The 19,628-nt window shown below is 34.7% G+C and overlaps 1 protein-coding gene across 4 annotated transcripts in view; it reads left to right on the plus strand.

The window, feature by feature from the left end:
* Positions 1–19,628, plus strand: part of LOC136027119 (ORM1-like protein 3) — a 62,826-nt gene that overhangs the window by 39,564 nt on the left and 3,634 nt on the right. For all 4 annotated transcript variants that reach the window (XM_065704076.1, XM_065704074.1, XM_065704073.1 and 1 more), the window contains exons 2-3: positions 5,208–5,395; positions 14,731–14,882. In XM_065704076.1, the coding sequence (XP_065560148.1) occupies positions 5,225–5,395; positions 14,731–14,882 (323 nt within the window). In that variant the 5' untranslated portion in view covers positions 5,208–5,224. The remainder of the gene's footprint in view (positions 1–5,207; positions 5,396–14,730; positions 14,883–19,628) is intronic.

Below are 19,628 nucleotides of genomic sequence, written 5' to 3' on the forward strand. Positions count from 1 at the left end.
TGTGGTAGATTGAGAATCCTGTAGGGAGGCCAAGATAAGCAAGGTGGCTAGCAGGCTGGACATAATTATTGCCATGAGCTACAATGAAACTAAGTTAACCATTTTTCAATTAAAAAGAATGGTCCCAGATTTAGCAGAATTGTTATCCAATTTTTCTGGTACTCAACTTGAAGAACTTTGCAAAAATTTGTGATTTATTGGAAGGTATGGCTAGTACAGTTCCTCTTGTTAACTTGAAATTTAACAAGTTAGTTAACTAACTTAACTTGAAATTTAACAAATTTAGTAGTTAGCCATAGTTTGAGTTGCAGATGCTATTGTACATAAGATTTTACTCACACAGGTAATAAGTTCACTAAATTTATTCTCTACAGACATTATAAGGCAAAGATTAATTTATTGCTGTATTAATATGAAATTAAATTATTTGCTGTATTAGTATAATAAAAAATACTCGCAGTATACATAATGAAAAAATGTGTAGACACACTAAACTGTACAGCCCATATATTAACACCACTGTGTAAAAAGTCCATAATTATCTTGCACTTAAGACTATTGGTAACACCTGTGCCAATCATGTTTTAGGTTGAACAAAAATGATGAAAAATGTATTATCTGGTATATTACTGTTTTTTTTTTTAGATAGCATACATAAAAGACCAAACTGCAGCTTTGGCTTCTTTAGGTGTAATCCACACCAATGGCTAGGGATTCTACAATGTCTTCATCAGTTAACTTGCTGTTTATTGCTACCCCCTTTCATTAAGTGTAAATTCTTCCAATGCTGGTATCTTGTCTGATGACAGCTGTATTGTCACCTCATTCTGCTTTATCTTGATGTTACTGTTTGGTAGTTCTAAATATAGCTGTTCTTTCACTTGTTCTGCTTATGACCCTTTTTCTGTTTCAGGTTGATTTTCTAGCAGTTTGAATGCACTTGACTTAAAGTAATTGGCTGTTGTTTTGCTTTTTATGTTGTCTCAATATTCTTGGCAAATTGCATGGCCTCTAATATGTTGATAGTGTCCATATTTCTTTCTTCAGTGTTAGAAATATATTTTCTGACCACTTCAGTTTTATAGAGTGCTCTGATGTTTCATATTATTCCTGGATCTAGTGGCTGTAATTTAGATGCTGTGTTGCCTTGCAAGAATTTACATTAACCCATGTTAGAGGAGGAATGGGAATATGTGCACCTCAATTGTCCACAAAGAACAGAATCTTGTGTTTCTTTTTGCCCATAGTTTTATCTAATTCAGTCATATAGGAGGAAAATACCTCATTGTTCATCCATGCTGTTTTATTTGATATGTATTCAAAAGACAGAGACTTTACTCCTTTAAAGCATCTAGGATTTTTTAGTTTACCAATAGGAATGGGCTTTAAATTGGCAGATCCTATCAGCTTAGCTGCTAGTAAAATTGTTATCCTTTCTTTGACGTGTTTACAAGCATGACATTTTTCATCTTTAAACTAAAGGTTTTGCTAGGGAGACACTTGAAGTACAGAGCTAGTTCATCAGCAATAAAAGTACTTTTCAGGCAATAGTCCTTCAAAATATTCTTAAACGAGCCCTTCCACTCATCACAAACATTTCTACCTACTGGTTCACTCTCACCACAAACTTTCTTAAATGTAATACTGTGCCTTTTTTCAACATTCTTGAGCAAACCTTAATTGGGCTTAAAGTTATCCTTCACTTGAGATTTGGCAAGTCCAATTGTCACCTGAATCCTCAAAGCACAATCACCACACTATTAATGTAAACAAGACGCATTCTGTAATAAATTGCAATGCTCAATACTATGAGAATGCTTGCAGGTGCTTTAACATTAAAGGCTCACCAACTTGTTGGAACCTGCACCCTGGGGTTTTGTTTTACAGAGCTCTCCTGAAAACACTTCAAGATAGAGAGATAAACTTTGACTTTTGCAGGTAAAGTGAAAATTAAATTTGACTTACCTACAGAATTTTAAGCTATAAAGGTAATTTTTGAATCACTTCAGCTTACAGTTGTAAAATATGACTGCATAATTATTTTGAGTTATGCACGGTTTTTCAACGACTTAGACAGGTTATTCCAAGGGAATTGAAAATAATTCAAGATATTGATAATTTTGAGTTATCAAGAGTCGACTGTATTCAAGATGTTGTCAGCATAGCATACTAAAGACAGGATGATTGAGGACAAAATAAAGAGGATGGGCAGAGATGTTGAGCTTTGACAACACAGCTATTGAAAAGGCTGGGCAAAGTGATTGCTCCTTGACAGACCCTCTTCTTAACTGGAATAAATCTACTACAAGGAGCAGATGGCATGCCATTATATGGTAGTAGATTCAGGCAAGATGCATAATTTGGAATACAAATTTCAAAGAATAAAATGACAGAAGGATTGAATACAAGTTTAGTAGCTTTCAAAAGCCTGGCTGCATGGTCAAGAGAGTTTAAGGCACATTTACTGCTGTGTCTGGTTTGAAGAATCTACATCAACCAAAATATTAACAATTGCTTGCAGGGCATCAGTACATCCTGATCTTCATCTAAAGCCAAACTGATTTGGAAGAGTATGACGTATTTCTTCAAGTCTTATTGAAAACAGCAGCTTGCAGAGGGATGTAACAATGATGATAGGACATGTTGAAGAGCAGTAGAGCTTGGGTTTTCTCCTTTTTTTAATGGGGGGTGGTATCTTCATTACAGAAGGAATAAGGGACTATCATCTGATAGACCCTTTCAAAGATCCCTGTTTGAATGTCATCTGGATAAGAAGAGAAGTAGATAACTCAGATTCATAATAAGCATACTACCACTCATCTTCAAGAATAAAGGAAGCTATATCTGGCCTCATTAGAGGGTTAAGTTAGATTTGGGAGGGTGCTGATTACTATATTTAGGATCACTACTAAAAATTGTATCAAGGGGTGTCTTCATCTTCTTAGCAAAGTAACTGAAAAAATGGCTAATTTACCCAATAATTTGTTTATTTTTTGGATTTGTCATTATCTTTTTGCTTATTTCTCTTCAATAGTTGGTTCATAATGACAAATAAAACAAAATTGAAAAGAAAAAAGAGAAATAAGCAAAAAGATATTAGGAAACTCGTACATAACCAAGGGCTAAATTAGCAATTATTAGCCTATATTCTGAATGGTGCTAAATCGGACTTCTGGTTTCATATTTGGAAGGAGTGTGTTATGCCATGTCAAGGTATAGTAAGTGAAGTTTGCCTGAAAAAAAAGTGGCATTTCACAAAAGTATTAAGGCAACACCAGGCTAAGTCAGTAGCTGAATTATCAAATAAAGCCACAAATGATCCTAATTTCGTATTGAAAGTGCTCAAAAGAGATAAATTAAAAGCCTCTAATGCCGTTCAAATTACCAGTGACCTGTGGTATGATTACTTTAAAATTGAGTTTTCTAAGCCTGATCCATCATTGTCAAATCATTATAAAAGAGAGTTTCATGGTTTCTTGGGCCAATAAAATGATGAGATGAATTGATTAATACTCGATCTGCAGTTTGATTGCATTTCTAAGCTACAAAAAAACTTTTTGTGGTGTTAATTGTCCCTGTGCAAAGCATCTAAGATGTGGATCTCCTCTCCTGATTGAGCATCTGACTTTACTTTTTCAGATGATATTCTATTGTGGTATAATTCCTGATCTGTTCTGTACTGGAGTCATAACACCGGTATTAAAAAGGGGAAATCCCTTGGAGCGGTGTTCCTTTGCGCCAATTGCAGTGTCACTGGTTTTGTGCAAAGTTTTTGAGTTGGTCTCCCATAATATACTGGAGATCACAATTGTTATTGCCTAATGGAAGATGATGTGTTTGTTGGTATTAAACACTTGCAGCCATGTCATCACCTTTATTTTCCAAAAGAATTGGGAAATATTTCCCAATGAAAATGTTTTAAACCTCAAGCTCAATGTTTTAAACCTCAAGAATTCTAAAGAATTCTTCCAGAATTGAAGAAATAACTCTAATATGGATTTAAATCCTATTCATTACCTATTCATAATCCTAAATCATTACCGCTGTGTTTAAAACCCAAAACTCAAGTTAAAGTAGACTTAGGCTAAAATTAACTATAGCACATTTTTGGTATTTTGTTTGTAAAGTGGATTTAGTTAGCAGTTTGTAAACTGCTAACCAAAGATAAATATAACAATTGGTACCATTGTAATACAATCTCACCCTCTGTCTTTTTAATGCCTAGATTCAACCCTAGGCTGTATACCAAGTACTTTTTTTGATAATTGATAGTAAGAATCACCTATGGTGGACCCCCCCCCTGGTAATGCGCGGATACAACCCAAGGCCAAGCACTAAGTTTGCTGATTTTGATGGTTAATGTTCTTTTACACTTGTTCCTTATCAACAGCTGGTTCATAATGATGATTCGACAATAGGTTCAGTAAACTTAATGTGTAGTATAGGGCTGTAGCCTTTGAAATGTACTTAATGCAAATTCAAGCGATATATTGGATTTGCGTCCTCTAAAAATAAAAAGCTTCCAGTGATAACTCTAAGAATGCAAATAAATCATATTTATCCAGGATCATCTGTGGGCAGTCCCCTATTTAATTCTATTGTTTACCTAGAGCACATATTAGATCTTCATGATTTTGGAATTGTGCACTGAGTAGGATTTTAGATAGTACTCAAGTAACCGAGCACTATTATTATATTTGCTGGCATACAATAACCAGTAATATTTAAAATAAATCGTTCCACATTGCAAGTCAAAGAAAAAAATAAGACCCGCCTATTTGTCACTAAACATCCATGAAACTTGGTTAACTTATTGATTGTTTTCAAATCTGATAACAAATTTGCCTTCCAGAAACCAATGATAGCTATAAACTAATTTTTAATGCATCACTAATTCCTGCCTCTTATTATCAAAATCATCGCTTAGCAATGTGAACCTGAATATTAATTCAAAGAAGACTATTATTAATTTTAGCGTTGTTAAGAGAAAAATAAAATAAAGGCAATAATTAAACTTTTGTTTGAATTGTGAATCAATTAAAAATTTCTAAAAAGCGAGTTTCACATAGACCCAGGCTTTGAGGACCCAATGTGTCATTAGGAGTTCTGAAATTATTTATTTTGAGAAAAATATTGAAGCTACTGACCCTGCCTAAGCTTGGAACTAACTTAACAAGATAGTTGTTCATAGTTTTCTGTATTTATAGTTTCCATCAAGTAAGCAATGTTGATTGGAACTCATGGAGATGCTGATCCAAACACATCTTGGTTGGCAAGTAGAGGCATGTGGTTTTCATATGTGGCAGGTGTTCTAGGACTCCATTTAGTTCTTCTCTCTATACCACTGTGGTCAACTTCAACAGCTTGGACACTCACAAATATTATCCATAATTTGGTAAGAATTTTATTTATTTTCACTTTTGTTTAAGACCCAATTTCTGAAAGGATACTTATCAGTGTCATTTTGTTGCTAGTTGGTAATACAACTACCTTATATTTCCCTTAATCACTCTTCATCTGGATTAGGCTATCCCATTGAATTAAACTTTCTTTTCACTCAGAAAACAGCATGAATGATAGTTGGCTCCATAATATTTAGTTATTTTTGTCGTGCAATTCATTTCCGAATCGTATTGGAGGTTGAGGATAAAGGCCTCTGAAATTCTCTTTCAAATGACATCCTTAATAACAAAGAAGAAAATGAATGGTCATAAAAAAAATATACAAGGTGTTTCTCTTTGATAAAGCCAATTATTTCGAAACTATTTGAGGAAATTCTTAGCCAAAGTTGTTATGATTTTATCTAGTGTTAAGCTATAACTAGGAAGCTTCAGAAGTAAAATTTCAAAAGGAAGTTTCAAAATTTTCAATGACAAATTTTCAATGTCTATTATATATCGTGAATTCAGCAAAAAAATAAAATAGTCAGATCAGAAGTGATGAAAACCACATGTTATTTATGGAAGAATCTAAATAAAACTAAATAAATATTTTTACGTGGACGTGCTTGTTTTTGGATAAGCTTACTCATAACAGGCAGTTTTCATCAATATAAAGATGGACATGCTGTGTCTGATGACCAACCATAAATGGGCGAATTTTTGGCTGGATTGGAATTGTATTTACATTGATGACATATCAGTTTCCAAAAAGGGTGCAAACGCCAGGCGAAAAACAAGGAACACATCTGAAGAATGCTCCAAAATATCTTTTAAAATAGTCCTTGATATAGTTGAGTAATTTTTGTCTCAAATTGCCCAACTCTTCCCCCTAAAAAATTTAAAACTAGTAACCATTATTAATAAATATAATAAATTTAAAGTAATAACACTTTTTTACGTGATGCTACTAAATGTCTCACAACTCAATCAAATTCTAAATTTAAAAAAAAACATTGTAGTATCCCACGAGTGTCATATTTCAGATATTGCACACTTTTGCTTTGCTTACAACAATGGTACTGAAACAGTAAATTAGTGGGTAGGCTTGACCTTATTGATATACTGTCATAAATAATTGGTCTTAGTGATTTTATTTCTGAAGGTGACCCTCTTCTTTATTTTTTTTTCTTCCTGAAGCTTTTTAATAATCTTTTTTTTTTTACTTATTATATTATGTGTTGTTTTGCTTTCTTTTCTTTTTTCTTTCATTGAACTCCAAATTACTGTTTTTGCTTTTTGTGGGTAATACAATATACCACTGCTACTACTAGTATTACAGTTCTATCAGTACATTTAATTCAGTAAAATAAAGGTTTCAGTTCTGTCCTAAGGTCCTAAGGTTTATGTTCCTCCTGAAACATCTGATTTTACGGTAAGCCTGCAGCTGCAGTTTTCACTGAAAGGACAAGACAGTTATATCACTGGATTCATTAGTTCCAGGTCTGACCACCTGAGCCAGAATTATTGTATCACTTATACTTTTCCTTAGAGAATGTTCTAAACTTTTTTAAAAAAATAGCAAAATTCCTTTTTTCAAGACTAAGAAAATCACACGTTTTCCAATCTAAAAAAGAATACAAAGCATTGTATTCTACTGGTTTTGCTACTTTAGGCACTTCCAGGTAAGCTAGGACGATGAAATTCGGTAGGCGTATCAGGGACCGGACCAGATTAAATTAGAAATAGTCGTTTTCGCGATTTGACCGTTTGGGGGGGGGAGTGGAGGGTCCGTTAATTCGAAAAAAAGAAAAAATGAAGTATTTTTAACGTACGAACGGGTGATGGGATCTTAATGAAATTCGATGTTTGGAAGGATATTGTATCTCAGAGCTCTTTTTTAAATCCCGACCAGATCTGGTGGCATTGGGGGGAGTGGGGGGAGGAAACCTAAAATATTGGAAAACGCTTAGAATGGAGGGATCGGGATTAAACTTGGTGGGGAAAATAAGCACAAGTCCTAGATACGGGATTGAAACAACCGGAACGGATCAGCTCTCTTTGGGGAAGTTGGTAGGGAGGGTTAATTCTAAAAAAAAAAATGAAAAAGTGAGGTATTTTTGACTTACGAAACAGTGATCGTATCTTAATGAAATTTCATGTTTAGGAGGACCTCGAAACTCAGATCTCTTATTTTAAATCCCGACCGGATCCAGTGTCATTAGGGGAGGGGGGACCTGAAATCTTGGAAAACGCTTAAAGCGGAGAGATCAGGATGAAACTTGGTGGAAAGAATAAGCACAAGTCAAAGATAGGTGACTGACATAACCAGACTGGATCCGCTCTCTTTGGTCGAGTCGGGGGGGGGGGGGAGTAATTCGGAAAAACTAGAAAAAAATGAAGTATTTGTAACTCACGAACGGGTGGTCAGATCTTAATCAAATTTAATATCTAGAAGGATCTTGTGCTTTAGAACTCTCATTTTAAATCTCGACCAGATCAGGTGACATTGAAGGGAGTTGGAGGGGGAAACCGGAATTCTTCAAAAAAGTGAAAATCGAGGTATCTTACGAATGGGTGATCCGATCTTAATGAAACTTGACATATGGAAGAATCTTATGTCTCAGATGCTGCATTTTCAATTCGAATCGGATCTGGGGACATAGAGGGTTGGAGGGGAGAAACAGAAATCTTGGAAACCGGAAATTTTGGAGAAACCTTAGAGTGGAGAGATCCAGATGAAACTTGATAGGAAGAATAAGCACAAGTTATAGATACGAGATTGACATAATTGGTCCGGATCCGTCCTCTTCGAGGAAGTTGGGGGTTGTTAATCTGGAAAAATCAGAAAAATTGAGGTATTTTTAGCTTAAGTACATGTGACTGGATCTTAATGAAATTTGACATTTAGAAGGAACTTATCTCTCAGAGCTCTTATTTCAAATCCCGACCAGATCTCTTCACATTGGGGGGAGTTGGAGGATGAAACCGGAAATCTTGGGAAACGCTTATAAATGTCGTAGATACGTGATTAACGTAACCGGACTCGATCCGCTCTCTTTGGTAGAGTTAGGTGGTGGGGTTCAGTGCTTTGGCGAGTTTGGTTCTTTTGGACGTGCTAGGACGATGAAAATTGGTAGGCGTGTCAGGGAGCTGCACAAATTGACTTGATAAAGTTGTTTTCTCAGATTCAACCATCTGGGGGGGGGGCTGAAAGGAGAGGAAAAATTAGAAAAACTGAGGCATTTTTAACTTACGAGTGGGTGATCGGATCTTAATGAATTTTGATATTTAGGAGTCGTGACTCAGAGCTCTTATTTTAAATCCCGACCGGCATTAAGCCTATGATTTTCCTTTTAAAGCAATCTATTGATTCTTAGAATTTTGCTAGAGCTCATACCATATGAGTTCTTGGCTCTTCCGACCTCGTTTTAAGTGCCATATGAGCTCTTAGCCCTTGTTTTACTTTAATTTCAAGCAGTTAATAAATAAGCATAGCACTGAGTTGGGTAATCGTAAGCTAGGCCGATTCCACTGGGGGGGGGGTTCATGGTTTGAACCTTCCCCCTCCTGAAATTTTGTCTGACTCGTAAAAGGATGACAAATGCATATAAACACATTTTTGAGGCGTTGTTGAGGATTTTTTAGTCCCGTTCTCTTTCCCCGAACCCGCCTCCCCCTGGCAAAATCTTGGATACGCCCTTGATTGTAGGATATCCCTCAGAGTGAATGGGGCATCTGCTATATCATTTCAGTTTTTCATCGGTTAGGGTTCAATAATTAACCAAAGGAGATAACAATTAAGAATGGTTTATTGTTCTTCATTTATTATCCATTTTTACACCTTTGGATAACTTTTGAATCTTTAGGGGATGCCACCCCCTCCTCTACTGCTATTCTTGGGAATTCTTAAGGAAAATTTGGCGAGATTTTGCACTACTTTAGACAAAATCCTTACTAAAATATCCTTTAGACACTTTAAAAAAGGAATGCACAACAATTTTAGCCGAACTTTGGTGTGTGTCAGAACTCAATTATAATGACTAGGCCTACTAAATTGTTTCTGATTACTTTCAGCCTAAAGTGGCATCGGCCTATTGTCAGCTTAAAAGGGACTACATTGCAGTCTATTTTGAATTATAGTAATACAAATAGCTTATAATTTCTTGTTATCCTCTGTCTTGGGAAAAAATTGGGGCAAATAATTGATTACAATTAATGATAATTTAACTCTACAATAAATCTGAAGTTTGGTCAATTCTCACTCCAGAAGAGATTGGATTTTCAAAATATGATGGAACCAGAGTCCCTACATTGATCAGAGATGTAACAAAATGTTGGCAACTTGGAGTTTGATAAAGAAAAAGGTCTGCTGCTATTGACTGTAATATGAAAAAAAATTCGTTTTCTTAAAGAGTTAAAGAGGCTGCTTCCCAAAGTCGAACCTTAAAACGTACAGGAATTAGGAGAGGCGGTTGGGGGGCTGCCGTCCCCCAAGCTCCCCGCTTTTAAAGACTCTTTTGTACAGGTTTTTTGTTGTGGGGGGACTTCATTGTTACTAATTACTAGTTTCGGCGCAATGGTTCTCCTGTCCTCTTGTGTTTAACATTTTTCGAAGTTATTCCATTATTCATTCATTTCAATTTTTTGTTAATTAAAAGAGGGCCTTTCCGAAGCCAAGAGCGGGGGGTTAGGGGGACGGCAGCCCCCCACAACAAAAAACCTGTCCAAAAGAGTCTTTAAAAGCGGGGGTTTGGGGGGCGGCAGTCCCCCAACTACCTCTCCTAATTCCTGTACGTTTTAAGGTTCGACTTTGGGACGCAGCCTCTTTAACTCTTTAAGAAAACGAAGTTTTTTTCATATTATTTCTGTACGTTTTTCTACAATCCATGGTCGATGTAATTTAATAATTCCTGTACTCCTCGTACAGGAATTAGGACTGCCTCACCTAATTCCTGTACGTTTTAAGGTTCGACTTTGGGACGCAGCCTCTTTAACTCTTTAAGAAAACAAAGATTTTTTCATATTTTGTGAAAAAGAACCGCCCGATAATGGACTTGAACCCTTGACCTTAGGATTAAAAGTCCCACGCTCTACCGACGGAGCTAGCCGGGCATGTTTGAAGTCGAAATACCTGCATGTGTATAAATATAACTTTTAAAATTTCAAAAATTAACATGGGGAAATGGGTTTTTCTAAGCTAGAAAATCGGGGGGTTAAGATTTTCCGACGAAACTTTCCAGGAAAATTACTTGGAGAATTCCGCGTCGAATGAGTCTTCGTACACCTAGATTCGATGTCGGCTGTGACCTGTAGGCGTGGCAGAAAAAAAAACAAAAGGAGAACATGAACATTAAGTCGCTATGCGTGGTTTCTGGAAAACAGGGAAGGAGTTATCGGATCGAGCTGAAATTTCGCGGATAAGCTCCTGGGCCCTTGGGGCCTTAACTTGTGAATTTCAGCCCGATTGAACAACGTTAAAGGGGGGTGGGGTTGGGGAATCGAAACTTTCGGCCAGATTTTCCCCATGAAGGAAAAGTCGGAGGGGGATGAAATTTGGCAGGTTTCTTAGTTGCAGCTCGGGCTACGAAATGCATCCCTCCCCATCCCTTTGTGACCACTGGAACCGAAGATCGCTTAACATTGTCGTGGTTCGCCTCTTTAAAGAGGCACGAGTGTGCCTCCTTGATATCGTTAAATTTTATGGTTTATTATTACTATTTTTGTTATTTATTGCAACACAAATTATAAAGTAAATACTGCTCACGACAGAAAATGAAAGCAAACAAATGAAAAGAAAACAACTGATTTCATAACAAACAAATAGAAACGGCACTTACGTATATAAAAAATGATACAGTATCTATAATTTCATTATGTACAATCCGTCAATTATGTACCAGACGCATCAGTTTGAACAACCCCCTCCCTCTGGATGCGGCCTATGAGGGAGATCCAGCAGGTATTTACGGAACCTGAAGAAGTGCAGACGAATTGTCCTATGATCGGGCTTAGTAAAAATCTTCCAAAAAAGAACATAGGGAAAATACGGAATTGGGAAAGGGCGAAGTCGTTGTAAAGAAATGCAATAAGCTTAGTGACTAAATTAGTGCTATTGAAATCCAAGTTTTTGTTTTGGCTTCAATAAGAGCCAGAAGAGGATTTATTTTAATGAGGCCTAGGCCATAGAGGTTAACAGGGTCGCTTTTTTGTCCAATTTTCTTTTCTAATGAAAACTGTTTTTCCAATAAAAATACTAAAACAGTATCTTTTCAAAATCTAGGCCTGGTGGGGGGCAATTGCCCCTATCCTGACATCTTCACGTCCATTTTTAATCATAGAGCAATACTAGAAGACCATAGAGGTAGAACAAGATTGAAGGTAAAAGGCAAATAGAAAATGTAAATAGACGTTGGAGGACGTCTCTCTTTTCACTTATTTCTTTATAATCTACTATTATTACTAACAAATCATTAGAGTTCGCTTTTGAATTTAATAGAATATTTGTCAAGAGATTAGTACATTAAATACACAGCAAGTTGTTCTATAACCTTGGAAACCTTCTACCTGGATGAAGGTTGTTATAAGATCCTCAGATTCTTGATATCCCAGCGGAGCAACAGACAATTCATCCTTTTGTCCTTATTTCACATGAGTTAACTCATAATTTGAATCCTACGAGCAATGAACTAAGTCCCAACTACACATTCTCAGAACTATTCAAATCCCCTTTTAAGCTCTGTAGGGAAAGTCAAATAGATAGAAAGAAAATGTAATTGCTCCTTGAAAGAAAATATATATTGAGAAAACGCAAGTGAATGTTCGATGTGTAATTTATGCAAATGTTTGTTGTTATTGCGGTAATGAATTGAGTAATATTAATTATTTAAAGCTAAATCGCCTTTTGTTACGCAAAAAAGTTGACATTCCGCTTAAAAGATTGACTGCTTATAATCTACTATTCAACAAGTTTCAACAAAACAAGGGTATAATTTTTTATATATTCACTGGTTCCCATTTAAGGTTACTGTAATTGGTTGAAGCAACAGTTTTAATATTATTATTCTTCTTTTTCGTATAATCTATCCGTAGGAATAAAATTATAATTGACCTTCCATCTCCTAGTCTTGGCTTTGTTAATTAACTTTCAGTAAAATTTGTTAGTATTTTTTAAATTTAAACAAATAAATAAATAAATAAAATAAATAAATATTAAAATAAATAAATAAACTTACAAACAAATCTATAACTTAATGAAAATGAAGAAATTTTGTCAAAGAAATACGTAAAAGTCATAGTATTATTTTTATTGTAGATCTTTTATTGTAAAAAAAAAATTTTTTTTTATAAAAGTGTGAAGTGTAAATTCGTAAATAATTTGAAATAATTTTTTTTTAAAATAAAATCAAATTTAAAGTTTGACAATTTTGGTGGCCAACTTTTTTCTCACTTATGAAAGCTTTATAATAAATAATAATTTTATAGCTATAAAAGTCCTAGTTCATGACAATACAAAATAAAAAATTCAGTTCTGATTTATTTTCACTCCATGTTGACTAACTGACTTATCTATTTACACTTACAACAACCACCAAGAGCAAAGCGCCTAATAAAGGACGGCTGCAATCCTTTGACTCTCAACCGATTTGTTCATTTATTAAAAAACAAAAATGAATATATTCAGGGGCGTAGCTCCAGTATTTTTATTGGAGGGGGGTATGAGGGGTCCATGTCCAAATAGTCAAGGGGCATGAGCTATATAATAATTTTCTCTCTCCAAAGTATTAAGAGGCAACTGCCCCCCCCCCCCCAAATGACACCCCTGAATATACTATCTCGCCATACCTTTTCATAAAAAATCTAAATAATAAACTATAGTTCTTGGTTCGAACAGTACTTCTTTAATTTGTTTTTAAATAAATCGATTTGCTCAGTTCCCCGAATACCAGTCGTAACATTATTCCAATTCTCCGGAGCTAAATAACGGATAGTGAAGCCGGCACGTGTGGTGTCTCGATTACTCATCTACGAAATCGTCGGCATTCCTAGTATTATACGATTCAAGGACATTATTAAAGTAGTGACAGAATAATGAGTTTAACCGCTGCCCTCCCCCTTTGAATCCCAGTCCCAAATTTTTTTTAACTTTTTCAAGGTGCAGGTGCATGTTCCGTCATAGGAGGCGTTTTCTTAAAGATGCAGGTGCTAATTACGTAATAGGGTATGTTTTCTACGATATGCGTGTCCTTAGGTTTTTAAACCTTTAGGGCCCGCAAAATCATGATTTCTTTGATTGTTATGTATTTGGGAATGTTAGAGTCTACTAGTCAAGCGGGGAAGTCCCGGCTGTAAAAAGAAAATTGATCATGGTATAATATTGATGACGTAATCGTGCATGACTTGCTAGATTTGCTTCGGTACTGAAAAAGAGTTATCTGTGTCAACATCGAGGGCATTATTTTCTAAATGGATGCTTGAGATAGATAAAATATATAATTTCAAAAATATCTGTCACAACCGTCGAAGGACTGAATTTGCATTTCAGTGATAAAACCAAACAAATCATTTTTTTTATAAAATGGCAACATAACAATAGCATAACGACTAAAAACTTGTCTAAACAATGCCAAAAACAACAAAATCAGGAAGGCAAAGCCATTCATTAGTAAAAAAAAAAAAATAAGCGGTAAAATCTCAGAAAGGTAAAAAGTAAAATAAAACTAAAAAAGAGTGAGCTAAAATTAGCGTTAAAAAGGTTTAAAAAGAACATATAAACACGGGGGAGGGAACAAATGAATCAAACGAACATAGAACTTGGGTATCACCAGTAGCAAAGAAAAAAAAGGAAAATAAGCGGTTTATTTTATCAGTGATGAAGGGGAAAAAGGTTTTTTTTATACCTGGAGGTTAAGCTTGTCAAAATTAAAGCTTTCTGCGTTAGTGATTAAATATTTCGGAAATTTAAAGCGACTGGGAAAACGCGGCTGTCGTTGAGTTCCAGTAATTGTTGGGGTGGGTTTGAAATTTGGGTTCAGATATATATATATATATATATATATACATATATATATATATATATATATATATATATATATATATATATATATATATATATATATATATATTAACAGAAAATCATTCGATAATACAATCGCAAATCCCCCCAAAGGTTCTAAGGCCTGTAAAGGAAGGGGTTACATAATCAAAGATTGATTAGGCCTATGTGTTATGCACAGTATTATGTATGATTAATTATATGTTACATAATCAAAGGTGAAATCTGTTTGTTTAGTTTCGTCTTTTTTCTTTTTTTTTTTTCTGGATCAGTAATATTGAGTATGTTCTATTTCAGTGCGTATTAGTATTCATGCATTCATTAAAAGGAGCCCCATTTACTCAGTTAGATGAAGGAAATTCAGAGAACAGAACTCATTGGGAACAAATTGATGTAGGCGTTCAATGGTCTATAACCAAAAAGTTTCTTACCGTAATACCCATTGCCTTGTGAGTAAATTAATTGTCCTTTTATCTGGGTTATCGTTTCTGAAACTCTCTCTGTATTAAGCTTCTGTTGGATTAGCAGAAGAAAAAGAAGAAAAAAAAATCTGTTTTACCAGCTCCTTGGCAATCAATTAAATGCTTGAAGGGGTGGTGGTATCGTGACTCGAAAATCACATGATGTTCAAAGGGCTTCATGCTCTCAAATCTTCTGCTAAAAATTAAATAGCCTACTCGGTCGTCCAATATTAAAGCATGTTATTTGCAAAAAGTAAATTTTGAGGGGCGTCTATGCAAAGCTACTAAATTCTTTGGGAAAGGGTGGTACATATCGCGTTTTCGATCTGTATGAATAAAAAAAAAGATACATTGGCTTTCTCAGACTTCACCAACAGTTACAGCAGATCTGACAGTAATTCAAGGTATTCTAAAATTATCCATGCACTCTGACCGTTCATGACTCGTCGCTTACAATTTCACTCTTAAGTTTAATTAGTCCTTATAATTACAGACGCATAAAAAAAGCAAAAAAAAAACAAAAAACAAGGAGATATTTAGACTGCTTAGAAGACGTTTTGGTAAGCAATTCACCCATGCAGCATGCCATTGCTGCCACATCCAGAGTTTTCCCTCTTTTGTTCAAACATACACACACACACACACACATATATATATATATATATATATATATATATATATATATATATATATATATATATATATATATATATATATATATATATATATATATATATATATATATATATATATATATATATATATATATATATATATATATATATTAAACTTAAGGTAATTTATCCGTAACTCCATCCCTCCTCTGTGGAGGAATGAGCACAGAGGGAGTCATATGCAGGGTTGCCAACCCCCCTGACGTCCAAAAAGAGTACAAATTAAGGTCAAAATAGAGTGATTTTTGCTTTAAAAAATGTGCAAGTCAAAAATTTTGTACGCGCATGGCTGCCAAAGCTTGCGCATCACCTTTGAGGAATAAAAACGTGTATTTCAAATGAAAAGTCTGCAAGTTCGTAATTCTGTTCCTTGGATTATTGCACTTATGACGAAGTTACCTGCTGACATTCAAAGCGAATGAAAACTAACACCCAAAAACAGTGATTTTTACTTTTCCGCATCTCATACAAAAGAGTATATGTCACAAAATAAGTGTGCAGGTTGGCAACCCTGGTCCCGTTTCCGTGTCTAAACGTTTTTCTTTTTTTAAATAAAAATTTTGAAATAAAGAATCTGAATTTAAATTTAGCAATTAAAACTTGCTTGAACACTATAATCAAACACCAGAAAAAAACGTAAGACCAGATATATATATATATATATATATATATATATATATATATATATATATATATATATATATATATATATATATATATATATATATATATATATATATATATATATATATATATATATATGTTTTTAACTACGTAAAACTTGCGAATATACAACATTCTTCGCTGTCCCATTTACTGTGCATATAAATAGATTGTCAGGTTTACCGACTCTTGAAGATGCAACATATAATTGTCCATGGGAAAAGCAATCCGTATTCAGATCTAAACCTCATTATTCTAATGATTGCCCTTGAGCTTTGTTGATGGTGATTGCTAATCGAACATTTCCTATGTCCCCGTCGTCATTTATATATCCCCCCTGTGCCCCCGGCGTCCCCGTTGTAGTTGTGTCCCTGTGTCCCGGTCGTCATTTATATTCCCTGTGTCCCGGTCGTTATTTGTGTCCCGGTGTCCCAGTCTGTAATTTCTCTTTGAGTGTCCCGGTCGTCATTTATATTCCCTGTGTCCCAGTGTCCCGGTCGTCATTTGTGTCCCGGTGTCCCGTTCTGTAATTTCATCAGTTGACAAACATGACGTTAGTCGACAAACAACTTCATGACGACATACAGCTCAATCCTTATAATGACGTCAGTCGACAAACATGACATCAGTCGACACACAAACATGACGGTTAAGATATGACACATAAGATAATGAATTAATAAGATAATTAATAAGATATTAATGTCACAGACATTAAGGTTAAGATATGACTCATTAAGTCATTTATATCCAGATTAAGAAAATATTTATGTCGAGTCTTTAAATATTAACAAATCTGGCTTTCTTGAACATTCTTCCGATGTCTCCTTATCAGGAACAAATGCATTATCAATGGATTTTGTTCCATATTAATACATTAAAGCTTTTTTTTCGGAAAAACTGTTTATGCGTCACTACTTCTTATCGTAAATTTGATCATGGTAAAGTGACTGTTCAAGTAAATGCTCTTGATTTAAAAGCTTTCAGTCAAAGACTATTATTAGGAGATAACGCTTTTTAAACTTTTGCTATCTGATTGGCTTTTACAAGGATTTGAGAAGGAATTTTGACTGTAGCACATTCGTGAACACAAGTCCACCCAGCGATTAAATTGTTTACCCTCCCCCCCTCCAGCTTCAAAATCGGTATTAAAAATCTCCCACAAAGTCTGCGGAAAAATATAATTTTGGTATACCCCTCTACCGAAATTCCTGGTAGCTTTTGCTTGTAGTTCTTCCTCAGTAGCCTCATCTCCCTTTCCTACAAAAATAATGTATGGATTTACCTTTAATGAAGTTATAATAGACATAAATTCTTTACTGTTAATTAGTTTTTATTTAAATCGGGATAGTCTTATAATCGAACTTTAGATATTATATGAATTATAACAGTAGAATTGGTATATGCTATGAAGCAGAAAAACGCAAAAGGCAATCATAAAAAAGGTCCTAATAAAAAAAAAATTCTCGAACAGTATTTTTACTTGAATATCTTACGTATGCCCTTGGTGTAACTACAGGTAAAAGTACATAAAATAAACTACAGATATAAATTATAACCGTAGATATAAATTACACACACACATATATATATATATATATATATATATATATATATATATATATATATATATATATATATATATATATATATATATATATATACCTCTTGTCCCAATTTTATCACAAAAATCAAAAAAATAATAAGAAAAAATAAGCTGCTTTCAAATTCCAAATAACTACAAGATTTTCAGTACAAAGTGGTGTGTATAGAATGCTTTGTTTTTATGGAAAATGTTATGTTGAGAAAACCGAATAGAATTTAGAAGACTGACTCTAATAGCACCAATAAGCAATAGATTCTTCCTTAAAGTATTATAATAAAAAAACAGAAACTTTAGATTCAGCAGTTGGGGAACATCAATTTGATCTTCTGCCCCTTAATATAATGTTTGACGAAACAAAAAATAGTCTAATTAATAGCTGTATTGGGCTATTACGAAGATTTAGAGCAATTGTGAAATAAAAAAAAATATAAGGGGGTTAGTTTAAATAAGGATAAAGGGGAGTGTCGATTTAAACCCAGTTTTGGTACTACTACTGACAAAAACTTACTGTAGCACCAAGCCGCCTGAGACCAACATCTGCGGACGCTTCACCTCCATCCTAATCTGTTCAAAGATTCGTCTGCAAAATATGTCGTAGTCATTTCAAATTTTCTCTCGTTATAGCCCTAGAAAACGGGGTAGAACTATATTTGTCGTATAATTTACTGTTTGAAATTTGATCAGTCAAACGGGTGCATAAAACAACCGGTAGACAATTTCCCTGGAAAACATCTAACAAAGCCTCCTCCGTCATACAAAGTGCCCACGTGTTAGAACGATATTTGACCTCTGACATCACTGTAGCTTCCAATATTCTAATCTTGGTTCGCAGATTTATCTTCCTATCATTCCATAAGTTTTTTCATTTGTGTAAAAGCACCCTGGGTCTTGGATAACCTGCTTCTAGCATCTTCACTGCATCTGCCATCTTTACTAATAGTACTTCCCTGGCAAGGAAAGTTATCCACTTGATTGATCTTCTAGTTATCCAACATTTCCTATTCACCTTCACTTATTTTTGGTCTAAGTGACTTAGTCTTCTTAATATTAAATTAATTTAAATTCTGTTCTTGCACCCTAGACTCTCAAAACCTCCAAAAAAACTACTCACTTACTTGTATTTTAATCTAGGACACTGAGACCATCAGCAAAATCTAAGTCTAGGTGGCTTTTTCTTTCCCATTTGATTCTATGCTCTCCTATAGCCTTTGCCATGTTCCTTAGGACAAAGTGAATCAAAATTATCCATATAAATGGGAATAGAATGCAACCCTGCTGTTGAATACAAAACCAGCAACTAAACTCATTTCCTACCCCAACAGCTGCAACGCTATTCTGACACGTTACACTAATTACTTTAATGTATTTCTTTATATACTCCATAAGGGTAAGACCTTCGATAAAGCTTTTGTATCGGCTGAATCATACGAATCTGCTTAATCTGCAAAACTGAGGACTAAAGGGCTCCAGTGTCTTGGACAGCTCTCAATTATTAATCTGAGAGTGAAAATTTCGTCGACGCATCCTCTCACCTTCCTACGACCATACTGTTCTTCTTCCAAAACTCTACCTAAAGCATCTCTAAGTCTGAAAAGTATCATTTTACTAAGCAATTTGCTTCCTACAGAGACCAGGTTAATGCCTATGCAATTACCGCACTCACTCTTATCACCTTTCTTATATAAGGGTTTAACTAAGTTTTTCCTAAAATTGCTAGGCACTTCCCCCCTTTTTCAAAAATCTTATTCATAATCTTTATTAATTTATCCCTAACCATACAACCATCATATT

The sequence above is a fragment of the Artemia franciscana genome, chromosome 5, assembly GCF_032884065.1.
Source record: "Artemia franciscana chromosome 5, ASM3288406v1, whole genome shotgun sequence".
NCBI classification, from domain to species: domain Eukaryota; kingdom Metazoa; phylum Arthropoda; class Branchiopoda; order Anostraca; family Artemiidae; genus Artemia; species Artemia franciscana.